Source organism: Emys orbicularis, chromosome 4, assembly GCF_028017835.1.
Source record: "Emys orbicularis isolate rEmyOrb1 chromosome 4, rEmyOrb1.hap1, whole genome shotgun sequence".
Lineage (NCBI taxonomy): Eukaryota > Metazoa > Chordata > Testudines > Emydidae > Emys > Emys orbicularis.
In genome coordinates, this window is record NC_088686.1 from 51,283,401 (window position 1) to 51,300,217 (window position 16,817).

Consider the following 16,817-nt stretch of genomic DNA (forward strand, 5'->3'; position numbering starts at 1 on the left):
GGTGGCTCCTGTCCTGTGGGGCTGGCCCCGCTCCCTGCTCCTGCCTTCATTTCTTGCCACAGTGTGCAGGCAGGGCCCTGATCCCCACTCCCCCCCTTTCCTGGCCCTGCAAGGATTGTAACAGATGAAGTTAATTCTTCCTCCAACAAAATGGGCGGCAGGTGGGGACTCTGCCAAGAAGTGAAGTGAAGCTTCCTGGTCTGTGTGGTGGTGGCAGCCAACATTTTCCCTTATAGGATCATAGAATCACAGAATTGTAGGGCTGGAAGGCACCTTTGGAAGTAATCAAGTCCAGCCCCCTGCACTGAGGCAGCACCAAGTAAACCTAGAGCATCCATGACAGGTGTTTGTCCAACCTGTTTTTGAAAACTTCCAATGATGGGGATTCCACAATCTCCTTTGGAAGCCTATTCCAGAATTTAACTACCCTTATTTGAAAGTTTTTCCTAATATCTAACCTATATCTCCCTTGCTGCAGATTACATCCATTACTACTTGTCCTGCCTTCAATGGATATGGAGCACAATTTATCACCATCTTCTTTATAACAGCCTTTAACATATTTGAAGACTGTTATCAAGTCCCTCCTCAGTCTTCTTTTCTCATGACTTAAACGTTCCCAGTTTTTTTAACTTTTTCTCATAGGTCAGGTTTTCTAAACTTTTTGTCTTTTGTTACTCTCCTCTGGACTCTCTCTCTACATCTTTCCTAAAGTGTAGTTCCCAAAACCGGACACAGTATGCCAGCCGAGGGCTCACCACTGCTGAGTAGAGGGGAACAGTTATCTCCTGTGTCTCGTGAATGACACACCTGTTAATGCACCCCAAAATAATACTAGCCTTTTTTGCAACTGCATCACATTGTTGTTGACTCGTATTCAGTTTGTGATTCTCTATAACCCCCAGATTTTCAGAAGTACTACCAACTAGCCAGTTATTCCCTGTTTTGTAGTTACGCATTTCAACCAGTTGTGCCACCTACCTTATAGTAATTTCATCTATACCACATTTCCTTAGTTTGCTTATTAGAATGTCATTTGGTGTCAAAAGTCTCACTTAAATTAAGATCTGTCACATCTACTGTTCCCCTTTCTGCCAGAGCAGTAACCCTGTCAGAGAAGGAAATTAGGTTGGTTTGGCATGGTTTATTTTTGACAAATCCATCCTGGCTATTTCTTATAAGCTCCTTTGGGAGCTTGCAAATTGATTGTTTAATTTGTTCCAGTATTTTACCAGGTATTGAAGTTAGACTGACTGGTCAGTAATTCCCTGGGTCCTCTTTGTTCCTCTTTTTAAAAGATTGGTATTATGCTTGCCCTTCTGCAGTCCTCTGGGACCTCACCTACCCTCCACAAGTTCTTGAAGATAATTGCTAACAGTTCCAAGATTGCTTTAGCCTAGTCCCTTAAGTACCAGAGGATGAATTTCATCTGACCCTGTCGACTTGTATACATCTAATTTATCTAAATAATCTTTAACCTGTTTCCCTCTTTTGGCTTTCATTCCTTCCCCTTTGTTGTTGTTAATTGAGTATCTGGTCACCCTTAACCTTTTTAATGAAGACTGAAGCAAAATAGACATTAACATTGCAGCTTTCTTGATGTCATCAGTTACTAGCTCTCTTCACCAACTTCAACCATTCTGTTTCCCATAGAATTTTATGTAATACATTGAATCTTAATAGAAAGACTTGTAGGTAAGATTATTTCTGGGAAGTGTGAGGTTTTTATGCCATTGTTTTCAAGCACCATTAATAAAGTTGCAAAAAAAAATCTTAATAGAATAATTTTACTATTTCATTAGAAATTAAACTTTGCAGAGAAAAATGAATGCAATGGTTTTCAGTTGTCTTGTTTTTTAAACACATGCTTTTACAATTTTCATTTCTGCTCTATACTTTAGCCAGTAATAAAATAATTTTTTCTTTTCTTTTAACAGTGGACCTGTACTGTCATTGGCAATTAGTTCTAACGGAGAACAGTGTTTTAGTGGTGGCATTGATGCAACCATCCAGTGGTGGAATATGCCTAGCCCTAATGTGGATCCTTATGATACATATGGTAAGTGTCTTCTGAGAATGAAAGATTGTCAGCATATAGACCTTGATGAGACTTCTAATACTATTATTGTTTGATTCTAAGGTGGTTCTGAAAGTCACAGGTTATCTGAATTACTACAAACAAATCTTTATTAATGTGCTTTTGGGTATGTCTGTACTGCAGTCATAGGGTGTGATTGCAGCTCAAGTAAACATAGCTAGATTACACCTGGCTCAGGTATCTTGGGTACTGGAGCAGTGAAGCTGTAGTATCTCACACTTCTGTGTGGGCTAGCCCGACAAGTAATTCCCCAGGGTTCTGAGTGGGCTTGTGTAGCCTGTGCTGAAGCACACACTGCTGTAGCTTCACTCTTCTGGTACCCAAGTTAAGTAGATTAAAGCTAGCTCAGGTATGTCTACTTGAGCTGCACTTGTACTCTATGATTACAGTATAGATGTATCATTTGTGTTGTGTATTCTGCAGGTGGGATATGTGCATGTTGTACATCAAATGTATAAGTATGACAAAGTATGTTATCTCATTTTCTGATAATTTTTAGTTCCCCAGATAAAGAAGAGGCTTATACCCTATCTTCCAGTACAGATATTGTAGTTTATTTTTGTTCTAAAGCTATTGATGGGCTTTCTGAGTGAGACTAGTGCTTAATATATGTGCCTTCGTTTTCCACCTGTAAAATCAGGGTAGTTCTTGCTCACTTTTTGTGTAGTGATTTGTGATCCTTGGATAGAAAGTGGTATAGAAACACAGAACTTTTAAAACTGTTTTCTAAGTTCTGCCGAACCCATCATTAAAATTATCAAGTGTACATAAAGATATATTTACCTTTCTTTCTTCCTTCCTTCCAGTCAGCAGGAAATGTGCCTTTAATTTTTTTGGTTTTGTTTCTTTTGTGGTGGTGGTGGTGTTAAATGCTACAGATGTGCTTTTTGTCATCTTACACATGATCTGTGTAAAATCTAGAAGGTGCATTAAATTAAGTTGGAAATTAAAATACATACCATTTTGATGAACAAACATTTAAAATTATCTTGAGTGACTTTGGAATAAGTTATTTTAAATATCAGATATTGAAGATGTATTAATTAGTTCAAGATAGTGGTACTGTTTTCAGTGTGGTTTCTGGCAACTGTTAATTGATATGCTTTCCTGGAACTTTTAATGTTTTTTTTTTTAATGATCTCCACTTCGTGTAGATACAGATTCTATGTAGAAAAACTAGTATATTAGGAGAGGATGTAACAGCTTTTATGTGAAAAAGGAGTTCTTCCTAACTCCCTATTTTATGAAGAGTACTAGTTTAAAGTAAAATTCTGATACATATTGGACTAATACAGAATCTATTTAAAACAAACAAAAACTTTCATTTGTTCAGTGATCCCGATTCTGAGAATTTTCCAATGTCCTAAACTTATGGTTTGCTAGTGCCTTCAGTAACCGTACCTCATAAAAAAAAATCTGTTTCCAAAAATATCAGCGCCAAAAAAAAAAGTCTGTCTTTCACACTCCATTTCCTGTTGTCTCTGATAGTGACATAAGTTTCACATTTAGGCTAGGATACTTCTAGGACAATATTTAGATGCAGATTTGACTGAGTAGCCTAGCCACTTAATGAGCAGAAAGGAACTGAAAGTGGCATAATTTACTTAGGGAAAGGTGGTTCTTCATCAAGTGGTTATCTATATGTCTTCGATTCATGGGCATTGCGTGCCCCCAGCACCAGAGATCAAACTTTTTTTCTTGTTAGCAGTCCCCTCTCAGTCTGCCCATGCTCATGGAATCTCCCCACTTCTCTGGAGGACATAAAGGTGCAGTGCAGACCAACTGTCACTGTTCCCTCCACTGACAGCATTGGGCCAGAGATGGAACACTTCAGCAATCCCAGTAATCCTGTTTTAAACTCGCGTAGTTTCATGTGTTGTAAATAGTTTTTGTTTTAGTCAGCTTTAGGTTAGTTCTTTTTTAGTATTTTAGTGAGAGTATTTTAAGATAGTTTTAACATTGTTAGGTGCTGGTATCCTGTGATAGATTTAGTAGCCAACATAGCTTCTTGATTTTAAAACGTGCCCCTCCTGTAATGTTGCAATGCCAGCCAGAGGCACTCATGGGAAGTGTCTTTACTGTCTACGTATGGGACATATTCCTAGTACATGTGCTAACTGCTGTTCTTTCAGCAAGCTGTCTCAGAACAGCAAGGAAATTTAACTCAGGATATAGCTTTTGGACACATCCGTAACATCTGACACAGCCTGGTCTGTCGGATCAGTCTGTTTCCAGTGTTCTCTCTGAGTAGTCCTCCTGCTGCAGTTATAAGATTTTCAACTGAAAAGGCACATAACTTTAATTTTCTGAGTTCTTAAAAGGAAAAGAAGTCAAGGTCACTAGAGCCCTGTGCTGATACACAAATGTATCTGCGGATGCAGATATCTGCATGCGCTGATACACAAATGTATCTGCGGATGCAGATATCTGTGGAGCCTGGTTGGGGAGACCTGTGGGCAGCTGTGGGAGCCCACGCAGAGTCGCGGACCCTCCACCTGCCCTCGGCCGGACGGGGAGCCTTGGGGGTGGGGACATGGCCTGGGCTGCTCTAAAACCCCTCCCCCGTGCACTGCAGGCAGGTGGAAGGTCCACCGCGGCTCCCCGGCTGGGCTCCATGCTGGCCTGGGTGGGGGGAGACCTGTGGAGCTGCCCGGGGAGTGCTCTAGATCCCCACCCAGAGCAGGTGGAGGGTTTGCCACAGCTGTCCACCTAGCTCTTACCGTGGCTGGGCTGCGGCTCCAAGCCGCCCTCCCTCCCCGGCCGAAGCCGGGTCAGGGGGAGCCGCGCTGGGAGCTGTGGGGAGCCACGGCAGACCCTCCACCTGGCCTAGGTGGGGGTCCTGAGCAGCCCCCACCCAGGGCAGGTGGAGGGATCCAGGTTATTCAGCTACAGGATCAATACCAATTTCTTCAGCTCCCTCATCCATGGTACCATCAGATGTATTGGAATCACCTCTACAGGCTCATGCTGACATTCCATTTTGGTATTGTGTATGCGTGAATCATTGGTATCTATTGAACATCTGACTGCAAGATCTGGCACTCCCTTAATGAAGACTCCTCAAGCCTAACTGGTGTAGGGCTCAGAAAAAAACTGGGTCCATCTGTGAGCAGCCCTATATTTAGGATGGAAGCATTGTTTTGGGAACCCTGAGTGAATTTTTCTTAAGGTTTGTCAGAAGAGTGCCAGCTGGAGAGGCAGGTTTTGTTAGATATTTCTAGCTTCTTTCTGAATTACGTTTTTCATTAAAAGAACGAGGAGTCCTTGTGGCACCACCAAGGTAGGAAAAATAACTTCCCGCACTGTTACTCACTCCTTCTTGTCAACTGTCTGAAATGGGCCACTCTCATTACCACTTCAAAAGTTATTTTTCCTCCCTTGGTATCCTGCTGTTAATTGAATTGTCTCGTTAGACTGACCTCACGCTTGGTAAGACAACTCCCATCCTTTCATGTATTTATACCTGCTCCTGTATTTTCCACTCCATGCATCTGATGAAGTGGGTTCTAGCCCATGAAAACTTATGTCCAAATAAATTTGTTAGTCTCTAAGGTGCCACAAGGACTCCTCGTTGTTTTTGCTGGTACAGACTAACACGGCTACCACTCTGAAACCTTTCATTAAAAGATTACTGTATCCCTGCCCCTCACTTTGTTCCTTCCCTCCCTGTCCTTTTCTGCTCCCAAATTAAATAAATAAATAATGCCGCAGGGATGGTCATGCCCAAAGCCTGATATGAAGGAAATTTAAAAGTATATTGGAGAAGGAGGGGAAGAGGAAGAAAGGACATGTTTTCCTGGAGCCACTCACCCCAAAGCAGAAAGAGAGCCTCCAAGAGCTCTTTCATGTTATTTTTTTGGCAAGGAGGCTGGCACTGGGTGTAAATACCCTTCTACACGAGAATCCTAGAGCTGTCAGGTTTGTGAAAAGGGAGAGCCTGGTAAAAGCAGCTACTAGAGCTCGGATCTTTTCTTCTCCTTCTCTCCCAGCTACAAACAAGGCACATTTCAGCTTCTCTGCTCCCTATAACTGGACATCCCTTTGAAGCATCACAGGAGCAGAGAAGAGCATCAGGCTGTGTCTGGCCAGCCCCTTCTGTTGTCTTAAGAAAGAAAAATTGCCTTACTTATAGCCATTTAGTTGCATTTTATTCATTTGTCATTGCGAACAGCTGAGGTGCCTTCAGCCATGAAAATTAATTGATATTGTACTATTGATTAAAGATGAAAGTGCCTGCGATCCAGATCAACGAGTAACTGCTACCTAAGTTATCATCTGGTTGGCTCTGTAACTATGGAACTTTATTAAAATAGTAATTCTTTCTGTACATCGGAGTTCCAGGTGAATCATACCATTATTATAGGTGTTATGCAAATGATTATTATGAATATGCTTTCAATAAAGCATATTACTGCGTGAAAACATTTACATTGATTTATCTAAAATATTCATTGTACTAGCCCATTTTATTTTATAGAACATAGGGCAGGTCTACACTTACTTCCTGGTCCAGCTGTAAGCAATCTATCTTCTGGGATCGATTTATCGTGTCTTGTCTAGACGCGATAAATCGATCCCGGACGTGCTCGCCGTCGACGCCGGTACTCCAGCTCGGCGAGAGGAGTACGCGGCATCGACGGGGGAGCCTGCCTGCCGCGTCTGGACCCGCAGTAAGTTCGAACTAAGGTACTTCGAATTCAGCTACGTTATTAACGTAGCTGAATTTGCGTACCTTAGTTCGAAGTAGGGGGTTAGTGTGGACCAGGCCTAAGAGATTGAAATTAGGTTTCCAACCTCATCTACTGACTGACAACTAAAGTAACACACACAATGTGTGAAATTACAAGTGCCTGCTTTGGATCCAATTTTAATTTTTCGTTGCAGTTTAGTTCAGAATTCTATAATCTCCCTTTTATTTTGGGGGGGATTTTTTTGTTGGTTACTGGTTAGATTTTCTCTTACTGATTTCTACAGGATTGTTACATGGTTATGAATCTATATTCTATTAATTACTGAAGCTGGAAAATACCAACTGTGGGTTTTGAGTTTACCATAGGAATTATTTTGTACCTAGGTAAAAACAGTTTTTTAGTATTTCTCATTTTCAGTAAAAAGCTTTAACTTTTAACTTTGGAATTTTTTTTCCTTTCCAGAGCCAAACGTTCTAGCTGGCACATTAATTGCTCATACAGATGCAGTCTGGGGTCTTGCTTATAGTGGTATAAAGAATCATTTACTATCTTGTTCAGCAGATGGCACTATTAGATTATGGAATCCACCAGAAAAATTGCCCTGCATTTGCACTTACAATGGAGAAAAGGGTGAGTATGATGTTTGCGTTTTTTTTAAAAAGGCATTTTTGTTTAAAAATTTGTGTGATGGGAAGGGGATAAGTTTGTTTCCTCAGTTTGCCCAAACCAAGTATCAACTTGCAGTATTTTTAGGATTAAAGGAAAACTACTGGAGCTCCAAGGAAATGCAGCTGTGATGAACCTCTTAAGTGAAGCCTTCACTCCCTTCTACAGCCATCACATCCTTCCTCTTCAGATGTTAGCTCTTTAAGTGGAATGAGTTCTGCACAAACCTTAGCTGGTTTTGGCAATCTTACTTTTTAAAATTGCTGATTATTATTATTGCTGATAATTAAGGTAGCTGCTTTATTTCTTTTTGCAGCATTTTGTAAAAACTCTAAAAGGAGTTTCTTTGGTAATTACTGTGGAAGAAAAATAGGAAAGATCATTTAAACTTTTTTAAGCCTATAAGATATCTTAAGGGTTTTATTTCTCTAATCTTTTTTTTTCTTTTCTCCTTAGAACATGGAATACCTACATCGGTTGACTTTATAGGTTGTGATCCTGCTCATATGGTCACATCTTTTAGCACTGGCAGCACAGTCATTTATGATTTAGAAACATCCCAATCACTGGTAATACTCTCATCACAGATAGACTCTGGTAAGTTAATATGAATTAATTTTGTCTCATATGCAGCTTAGATGTGTGCTCTTTCAAAAGCTTCAGTGTATGGTGAGCTAGAAGAGCTTTATTCCTCTTTTTCTGTATTGCACAAATTCACATTTTAATTCTATTCTGACTTTCTTACTCTTTGATTGTCATGTGGAGATGTCAAATCATAGAAATAGGGGGACTAAATGAGGAAAGGAAATTTCTTGGCAAAGGGAAATTTTTTCATCTTTGTTTAAAAAAAAAAAAAAGTTTGAGAGAATCTGGAATGATCTGAAGGATAAGGATGGCGATAATTCAGAAAGGGTTACAGAGATGCTGAACGTGACAGAACCTTGCCGAAAAACTAAAAATGTAGCTAGTCTTTCAAGAACCAATTGCCTGAATTAAATATGAAGGAACAGAGTTCGAACTACATAGGCATATGCATGAATACGTTAAGTGCAGGCATTATGGTTCTAACATAAGAGAGAGTGTAGAATTCTGAATGTACTTTACAGAATCAGTATGTCTTAATTGCTGACTCTCTGTCTTCTGGACTGGGAGGTTGAGCACCAGGATCAGATCCAGTGCTGAGAGTGCAGTATAACATCAGTGTTGCCCTGTTGTAGGTGCTGGCATTTAAACCCCTTCTCAGTGAAATAACGTTGAAAATCTAGTATTGTAAGAGGGCAACGTACTGCTTCATATGTAACAGCTCAGTTTGTCTAGTGTTTAACCTGATAGTATTTAATGGCTAGTATTAAGCACCTTGAGACCACTAGATTATGAAAGAAACTATAGAGAATCATAGTCTGTTATACTGGCCTTTATACTAAGATAGAAGCCCAATTAAAGGGAGGAACATATCTTTGGTTAAGGATAAAAACTTAAATAGCTAAACATCAAAAGGGAAACCCAAAACTTCAGCGAAGTATCCTTTCACAAGGTAAATGATACACCAAGATATAGGAGAGACTATTTTAAAGACATTGTATGTATCATTAAATAATTTAAGTAGAAATAAGACATTTGTGTAGTGCATAGGAAAAGGGAATCTAGTTAGTAGGTTAGGAGTCATAATATATCTTTTTTGTGACACACACACACACACACACACACACACACACACACACACACCGCCCCCCCCCCATTACTACTATCATGAAATACAAACATAATCTGTTCACCTTCTCTCTAAAGTATCTTTCATACATATAGCCCAATCACACAATTTTTCTCTTCATAATACAGTGATTAGAGTGCATGTGGATTAGTCCCTGCCCTGTAAAGCCAGAGCACATCACATGTATTTTCTGTCTTTCATTACATGTTTTATTCTAAAATGTCTCATTAATTTTCCTGACACTTGAAGGTTCCATCCAATATGCTCTTAATTCACTGGTTATTTTTAAATATGGTGTTTTCTTGGGCAATATTATTACTTGCTGACTGTATTTTTACTATTTATCCATCAAATATTTTACCTATAACTTTCTGTCTTTTCAGGATTGCAGTCAAATAATCATATTAACAGGGTAGTAAGTCATCCTACACTTCCTGTAACAATTACAGCTCATGAAGATAGACACATCAAGTTTTTTGACAATAAAACGGGTAAGGATACTGAATAAGGTTTAAAATAAATCTGGGTGGATATGGGAGGGTAATACCACACACAACTTGTTGCAGAATCATAGCATAAATTTGTTGTTCCACTGTTACATGTTAGTATAAAAGAAACATTCCCCTTACAGTAGGAAAATAATATTGGAAAAGTTATATATCTTCATAACCTTCATCAGATAATCCTGCCTATACTTACTTTGATATAAGTGAAACATCACATTTTGCATTTTAGTCATATCTTGTTGTAAATCCATAACTGACCGAAAATCTGAGGCCTTTTTAAAGGATTAGTTCTCAATTGAAATGTGTGTGGGGATGGGGGGAAATGAGCAAAATATCTTGATAATCATCCATAAGGCTAAGATTCAGTCATGGGTATTTATAGTATAAGTCATGGACAGGTCACAGGCCGTAAAATTCTTTTGTTTATTGCCTGTCCATGACTTATACTATAAAGACCCCTGACTAGATAATAGGTGCTCTAAGGGGGCCCCAGGGCACTGCTGCTGCTCGGGTGGTGGAGGTTGGGGAAGGCTCTGGGGCGGAGCTTGGCCCAGGGTGCCACACCTGCTCGGGGGTGGAGGGCAGCCTGGGGTCTTTTTTTTTTTTTTTTTTTTTTTTTGGTTCATACACAAGCCAATTAACTTCCAGATTAGCCACTCCTGTGTCCTGGTCAGTCCCCTTATATTTCTCTCTTGGGGCTTCTGACCTTGCTTCAGCTTGCAGCAGAGCCAGGCAGCTCTCCTTGCAGATAGGCCTGAACAACATGACCCAAGATTCCCAGGGGCTTGTCAGCAATTCTGTAACTGTGTGAAGGAACAGTTAGGCTCTCTGTTATTTACGAGGGACCTATCATTTTAGCCAGTGACTGCCTGTACTAAGTCATCAGGGGAAGGCTGTTTTTTCTTTGTTGTTTTTTGGGGGGGGGGGGGGGTATGATGAATTCCCTTTCTGTACTAGCTTCCCAGTTAGTGCTCTACTTCCTTTCACTGAATCTTGGCAGCTGCTTCTAAAAGCCAGTCTTCCTTGGCCAAAAATTTCCCTTGTTAAATATTATCACAAATCCAGATTTCAATAAAGTAACTTCTCCTTTCATAAACCAGTAGATATCAGCCTAGATCTACCCAAACTCTTTCCAAGTATGGCTGAAATGCAGTAAAGAGCCCAGGATTGGGTTAGGAAGCTACATCTGAGGTAGTGAGAGAATATTTTCCCTTTGGCCCTGATGGGCTTTGATTACCATGGATAATAGGTCCTCTCCATCATTGCTAAGTACTACCTTATCGAGTGCCTCCCCATTCCCCTTGCCTTATTCTTTCCCATACCCTGCCTCTCCCCAAAAATTAAACATGTCATCTGTTTCTCTCCTGTTAAAGATCAAGGTCATTACCTACAGACCTGTTGGAACAAGAAGTAATTTATTGTGGCCAAGGAGTTGTGATTGGGGCTGCTAGAGGCCCATTTTAGACTTAAAATGGCTTATCTGTTTTATAAGCTGTAAGCTCTAGAAAAGGAGATGAGATGAGAGAATGGATAGAAAAATGTAGACACAGCAACTGTGCTAGGGTATGTCACAAGATGTTCCTATACTGCAACAAAAAGATTGAGAATCGCTGTCTTCCCCACATGCTCAGCGTCTAACTGTTCACCATGTTTGGGGTCAGGAAGGAGTTGTTCCCCGGATCAGATTGGTAGAGATTGTGTGGGGTTTTTTTTGCCTTTATCTGCAGCTTGGGGCATGGGTCACTTGTTTGAACTAGAATAAATGGTAGATACTCTAACTTGAAATCTTCTAATCAAGATTTGAGAACTTCAGTAACTCAGCCAGAGGTTACAGGCCTATTGCAGGAATGGGTGGGTGAAGTTCTGTGGCCTCCGATGTGCAGGAGGTCAGACTACTAGGTGATCATGATGGTCTCTTCTGGCCTTAGTCTAATGAGTCTGAGTTTATTAGAGTACTAGCTTTCTGTTCTTTAGAGCATCTGTCTGCTCTTCCACATTGTACACCGCATATTTACAATACTTAATGTATATGTAAGGATGTATTTATTTGGGTTTAAATAAACATATTCCAAATGGCTATACCAAATTTTGATATCTTTGCCATAATTTTAAAAACAGAAGAGTGGTGCATTTCCTTCCTCTTGTTCCCATTTCCCATACATGTGTATATATAACCACCAAAAAAAATAAATTATAAACCAAATCAAAACATTCCCAAAAGAAAACCAGCCCCTTATGCCTTCCAAATTCCCAGGGCTGATTCCCCAGAGCCTGCCTTCAATTGGAAGCTTGAAACCTAGAATAATGCCCCTCTGTTTTCCTTGTGTTTTTACTAGAATGTTCTCATTTTGTGAAAAATTTGAACCACCTCTAATTACATCTTGTGCATTTGTTTTGCGGCAGTTGCAGTTACAACAAAAGTTATTTAATTCTAGCACACATGCATATATACAAGTCATGGTCATGAAAGGTCATGGTGATGACATTGAAACTGAAATTCTTCAATATTCCTCATCCTGCCCTTCAATGGGCCTCAGTGATGACTTGTGGACATTGGGGCAATACACGTGTAACAGTGTAGTCATCACCATGTCCACTTAGTCTTTGGTGGTCTTGTTATGATTGCCAACGAAGGTGCTAAGCATTTTAGAGACATGGTGTCCCTACTGTGAATATGCCTATCTGAAAGTCACTCAGGACCATCACCATGCTATATATAGGCTATGAAGCATCTTTCACGTAGTTGTTAAAAATTAACAACAAATAGTTAGAGTTTAAAGTGATATAAATGAATGTCAATTACAGTATGATTCTAACATATTTGATTTAAATCTATATTGTTGTTTGCTACCTCATATTAAATTGATTCCTTAATATAATTCTGTCAAAAAAATATTAAGACACTTCCCGGGAATTGATACTTTATTTTGCTTTTAGGTAAAATGATCCATTCTATGGTTGCTCACTTGGATGCTGTCACAAGTCTAGCAGTAGATCCCAATGGAATCTATTTGATGTCTGGAAGTAAGTTTTAACTTTATGTATTGTCTACCAATTTTGCTTTAATAATATTTAAAGGATATGAAAACCTAACTTTTTGTATCTTTCTTTTTAACACAGGCCATGACTGTTCCATTAGATTATGGAATTTAGACAGCAAGACTTGTGTACAAGAAATAACAGCCCATAGGAAAAAGTTGGATGAGTCCATTTATGATGTAGCTTTTCATCCATCAAAAGCATATATTGCCAGTGCAGGAGCTGATGCCCTTGCCAAAGTATTTGTGTGACACAACAAAACAAACCTGCACCATAATAGCAGGTCTGCTTGGACAAAAAAAAGAGGGAATGCGTCACTGCCATCAATGAAACGGCTACCAATAGGACACTACATCTGATCTGCCTGGGCGAAGGCTGTATGTGGGGCAGGTTTAAGTTGGTGAAAAGTCACCACATCTTGAATAATGTCAGGCTTATTAATTTAACTGTAATTACTGTATTTTTTTTTTTTTTTTTTTTTGAAAAAAAGAAAACCAGTATTTGTAGCCTGGACTGAATATGAACTGAGCATATGTCTGTTCTTTAGGTGTCTTTAAGCAAACGTGGAGTCTGATCTTACAAAAGACTTTTATTTTGGACTCTGTGTGCTGCCTTAGGGTTAGGAATGTGGTGCTCTTGTGGGGGGAAGTGAGCTCCAAGAGTAGCTTTCTTTTCATCTCTTAGTGATCTTCTGTTTATCAGTTGAATGCCACAGATCCCCTTTTAAACTTTTATTTTGCTTTAAAGAAAAGGAAATTTAACTTAAAATATTTTAGCATTAGTTGCACAAAATGTTTGGATAAAATTCTAGTTTTTATAAGTCTTTTTATATATTTAGCCTGTCACAACAGTGCTCAAGATTGTATTGATAATGTTTTTTCTGCATTATAGAACCCTAAAACACAGAGATCTCACTGACCCGCTGCCGTGTAACCACAATCTTCCCTTCTTTTGCCTAACACAGCTCAGCTAAGTCCTTTCATTAAGGATGCTAATTCATCATCATCGCATAACTGTCTTCATAAATATAAAGGACTGTAAAGAAGTATGTTTAAATGAAACACAGAGGGGTTGTAATACCCTCCCAGTGAACTCTTAAAAAAATTAATCTTGGCATCCTATCACTATGTGATATTTTGTACATCTTACTGTATTTACAAGTTTATTTATCAACGATTACCCATCTTGCTAATGGCCTATTGTTATTTATTTCACTTTTTGTTGGTCTTTATATCCTTTTATGTAGTGTGTTAAAGGGCCCTGTATATCTATTATGGCACTCTTTGAACAGTCTAAAATAGACTAAAAATGGGACATTTCATAGTTTTTAAAGTTACAAACCAAGATTTTTTTTCCGGTTAAGTATCTGGAGTGAAGTTGATTCCAGAAAAAACAATCTTGTTTCAGAACTTTTGGAGTGAAAAATGTTTATTTGCGTTTCAAATAGAATACAGAAGTAGTTGAATCAAGATTCATAAATCTGCTGTGTTTGGACTAGTTATTCCCTGCTTTTATTTTTTTCAAAAGTGCTTCAGTTTATGGTGTAACTAAAGATTTTGTTTGTGTAATGCATGATTAAGACAATAAAGTATTTTTTCTAGTCTTCCACAAAACTTTTCTGATCAGTTTGCGGGTTTTGATGAGTTTTGTAAGGTTTCTGTTTTACAAACTATGAATCAGCAAATTTTTAAGATTGTACCACGTAGCAAAAGTACAACAGTTGAAAAATAATGTATATAAAATGCATATAATAAATATTAAATGGTGTACCTGTATGTTACTGTTGGCTACATTATTTTGTGTTGCACAGTTTAAAGATGACATTTTATTCTGAAAGTTACTAAATTAAGAAATGTCTAAATTTTAGTGAAATTACATCTTTTTGTGCTGTTTAAATAAACTGCATTGTTTTTGAAAACTGGTAGTATTTGTTGGGATATAAACAATTTTTTAGTTACCAGCAGCAACACGCCATATAAGAACATGTCTCTAAAGAGTGAAACTTGTACTGCATTTTTAATTGATAGTTTTTCTGTCTGAGAATAAATTGAAAATGACTCTGACATTTTTAGGGCATTTTTGGAATTGTAATCATCATGCTCTTCAGTTATTTCAAGAGATGAAGTGATATGAACGTGGGATTGGGGTCGAATAGATACCCAGGTTTTATTTCCAACTCTGTCAACTGACTCATGATGAATAAGCTAAATTTTTGTGCCCCAGTTTCACTCTCTGTAAAATGAGGTCTACTCACCTTTATAAAGTTCTTTGGGATCCTCCAGTGAAGGAGGATTCACCGCAAGTGAAGAGTCTGCTTCTGTTAAAAGCAGACTAAAGCTGACATTGAGCCAATTTGCATGATGACTCAGTTTGCTGAAAACGTGTTAGCTGAATGGAAATTAAAAATGAATATTGCATTGTGGTCTGTAACTTTCTTTGTAATAATTATCCCTTGCCCACATATAAATATGCTTTGAGGCCTTTGAAAATGTTCTTATAAGTGGTGACATCTGTAGTTGCATGTGATCCATCCAATTTAGCAATGAGAAGGTAGATCTCTCCATCTAAAGTCAAGCAAATTGGATGAAAAACAAAAGAAAACTGATGTGCCCGTGGGAGGCACAAAACAGTAATCATTCTGAAATTAATTTTGTTTTTAGGAGCAATATGGTACAGTAAGTTATATTGCTTAGAAATTGGAGAACTTTGCCCATTACCATCAAGGTGGGCCTTTCAGTGACTGCTTGTTAGGACAGTTTCTTTCTTTTTCTTTTCTTTTTTTTTAATAGCTAATTTGCACTTTTGTTTGTTTGTTTCAATCTAAAGTGTTCAACTAATCAACAGACGAGAGTGTGATTTGAATTTTATTGGAAGTAATTTCATGATCACCTTTTCTGAAGCTGAGCATTGTTTCTGGCAGCTTTTCCAGACTGCTGCATTTTAATGCTTAAATGAAATGTGATTGTTTATTAAACATTGTCATGCATAAACATTTACCTCATTTTCTTTAATTGTATTAAAATTGAAATGGTAAAAAAACTGTTTTTCTTAAGTTGAATCTCGTTGTTATGGTGTTTTTAGTGTCTTAATGTTATGCTGGACCAAATGATGTATCTTGGCTTCATTTACTGAATACTGACCTTACCTCTAGTATAAACTGTTATTTAATTGATTGCAGTCCTAACATTAAAAATGCTATCAGTTTATTTAAATTACAGAACAGTTTATGGCATTGTCGATGGAACAAGTTGACACTGTGTGTTGCAGAAGACACTAATTAAAAACAAAATCTAAAATAAATCCTCTCCAGTTTGAAATGGGTGTACCATAAGGACTGACTTGCTGGCATTTCTGCAATCAGATGTCTTTCTGCTCCTGTTTCAAAGAATGCATCTATTGTCATTCTCTCAGCTTGCCTGTGTGTTGCAGGATCACTCCCCATCTTGTTACTCATTATAGGAACTGTTTTAAGCAAATGAATGGTCCAAATTGCCCAGTATCATGTCTGAGAGGCCAATATCAAATGCTTTGAAATGTGCTTTTTTAAAAAAAAAAAAAAAAAAAAAAAGTCAGGCACCTTCATTTGTGAAATCATAGGGGGAAATTTCTTCCTCAATTCAGCTAGTGATAATCATATGCCCCGAGGTGTGAGGATTGACGGCCCTTGTCATTTTATCCTCATTGGTGAACATGTGGTGTTCTTACAAAATAGCTGTTTTTGGATCTTTTGAAGCTTATTATCTTTTTGAATATTTTTATTTATTTTCCTCAGTAATACTCTGTGGCACATGCAATTCCATAGGCTAATGATATGCTGTGTAGAAAGTACTCCTTTATTCACTGTAGATCTGTTTACTTCAAAATTCATAATGCTGCCTTGGCCTACCCATTTGTTTTAGGTACTTCTCTAACAGCAGTTGGTTCCTAAACTGAGGTCCATGGAGAGCTGTCTGGTCACATAATGTTGGCTGGCTTCCTTATTTTCAGCTGCTACATCACATAAAAGGCAGCTAAAAATAAATACTTCCCATGTAAACAATCTATATAGTTTAATAGGGATGTTAAGTGTTTCCAATTAGGAAGAGAGATTGTCCACTTGATAGTGA

General features: G+C 38.4%; 1 protein-coding gene across 1 annotated transcript in view; it reads left to right on the forward strand.

The window, feature by feature from the left end:
- Positions 1 to 16,190, forward strand: part of STRN3 (striatin 3) — a 104,849-nt gene extending 88,659 nt beyond the window's left edge. The window contains exons 13-18 of the mRNA XM_065404210.1: positions 1,938 to 2,059; positions 7,252 to 7,419; positions 7,912 to 8,052; positions 9,550 to 9,657; positions 12,610 to 12,696; positions 12,793 to 16,190. Of these exons, the coding sequence (XP_065260282.1) occupies positions 1,938 to 2,059; positions 7,252 to 7,419; positions 7,912 to 8,052; positions 9,550 to 9,657; positions 12,610 to 12,696; positions 12,793 to 12,962 (796 nt within the window). The 3' untranslated portion in view covers positions 12,963 to 16,190. The remainder of the gene's footprint in view (positions 1 to 1,937; positions 2,060 to 7,251; positions 7,420 to 7,911; positions 8,053 to 9,549; positions 9,658 to 12,609; positions 12,697 to 12,792) is intronic.
- Positions 16,191 to 16,817: the final 627 nt, after the last annotated feature.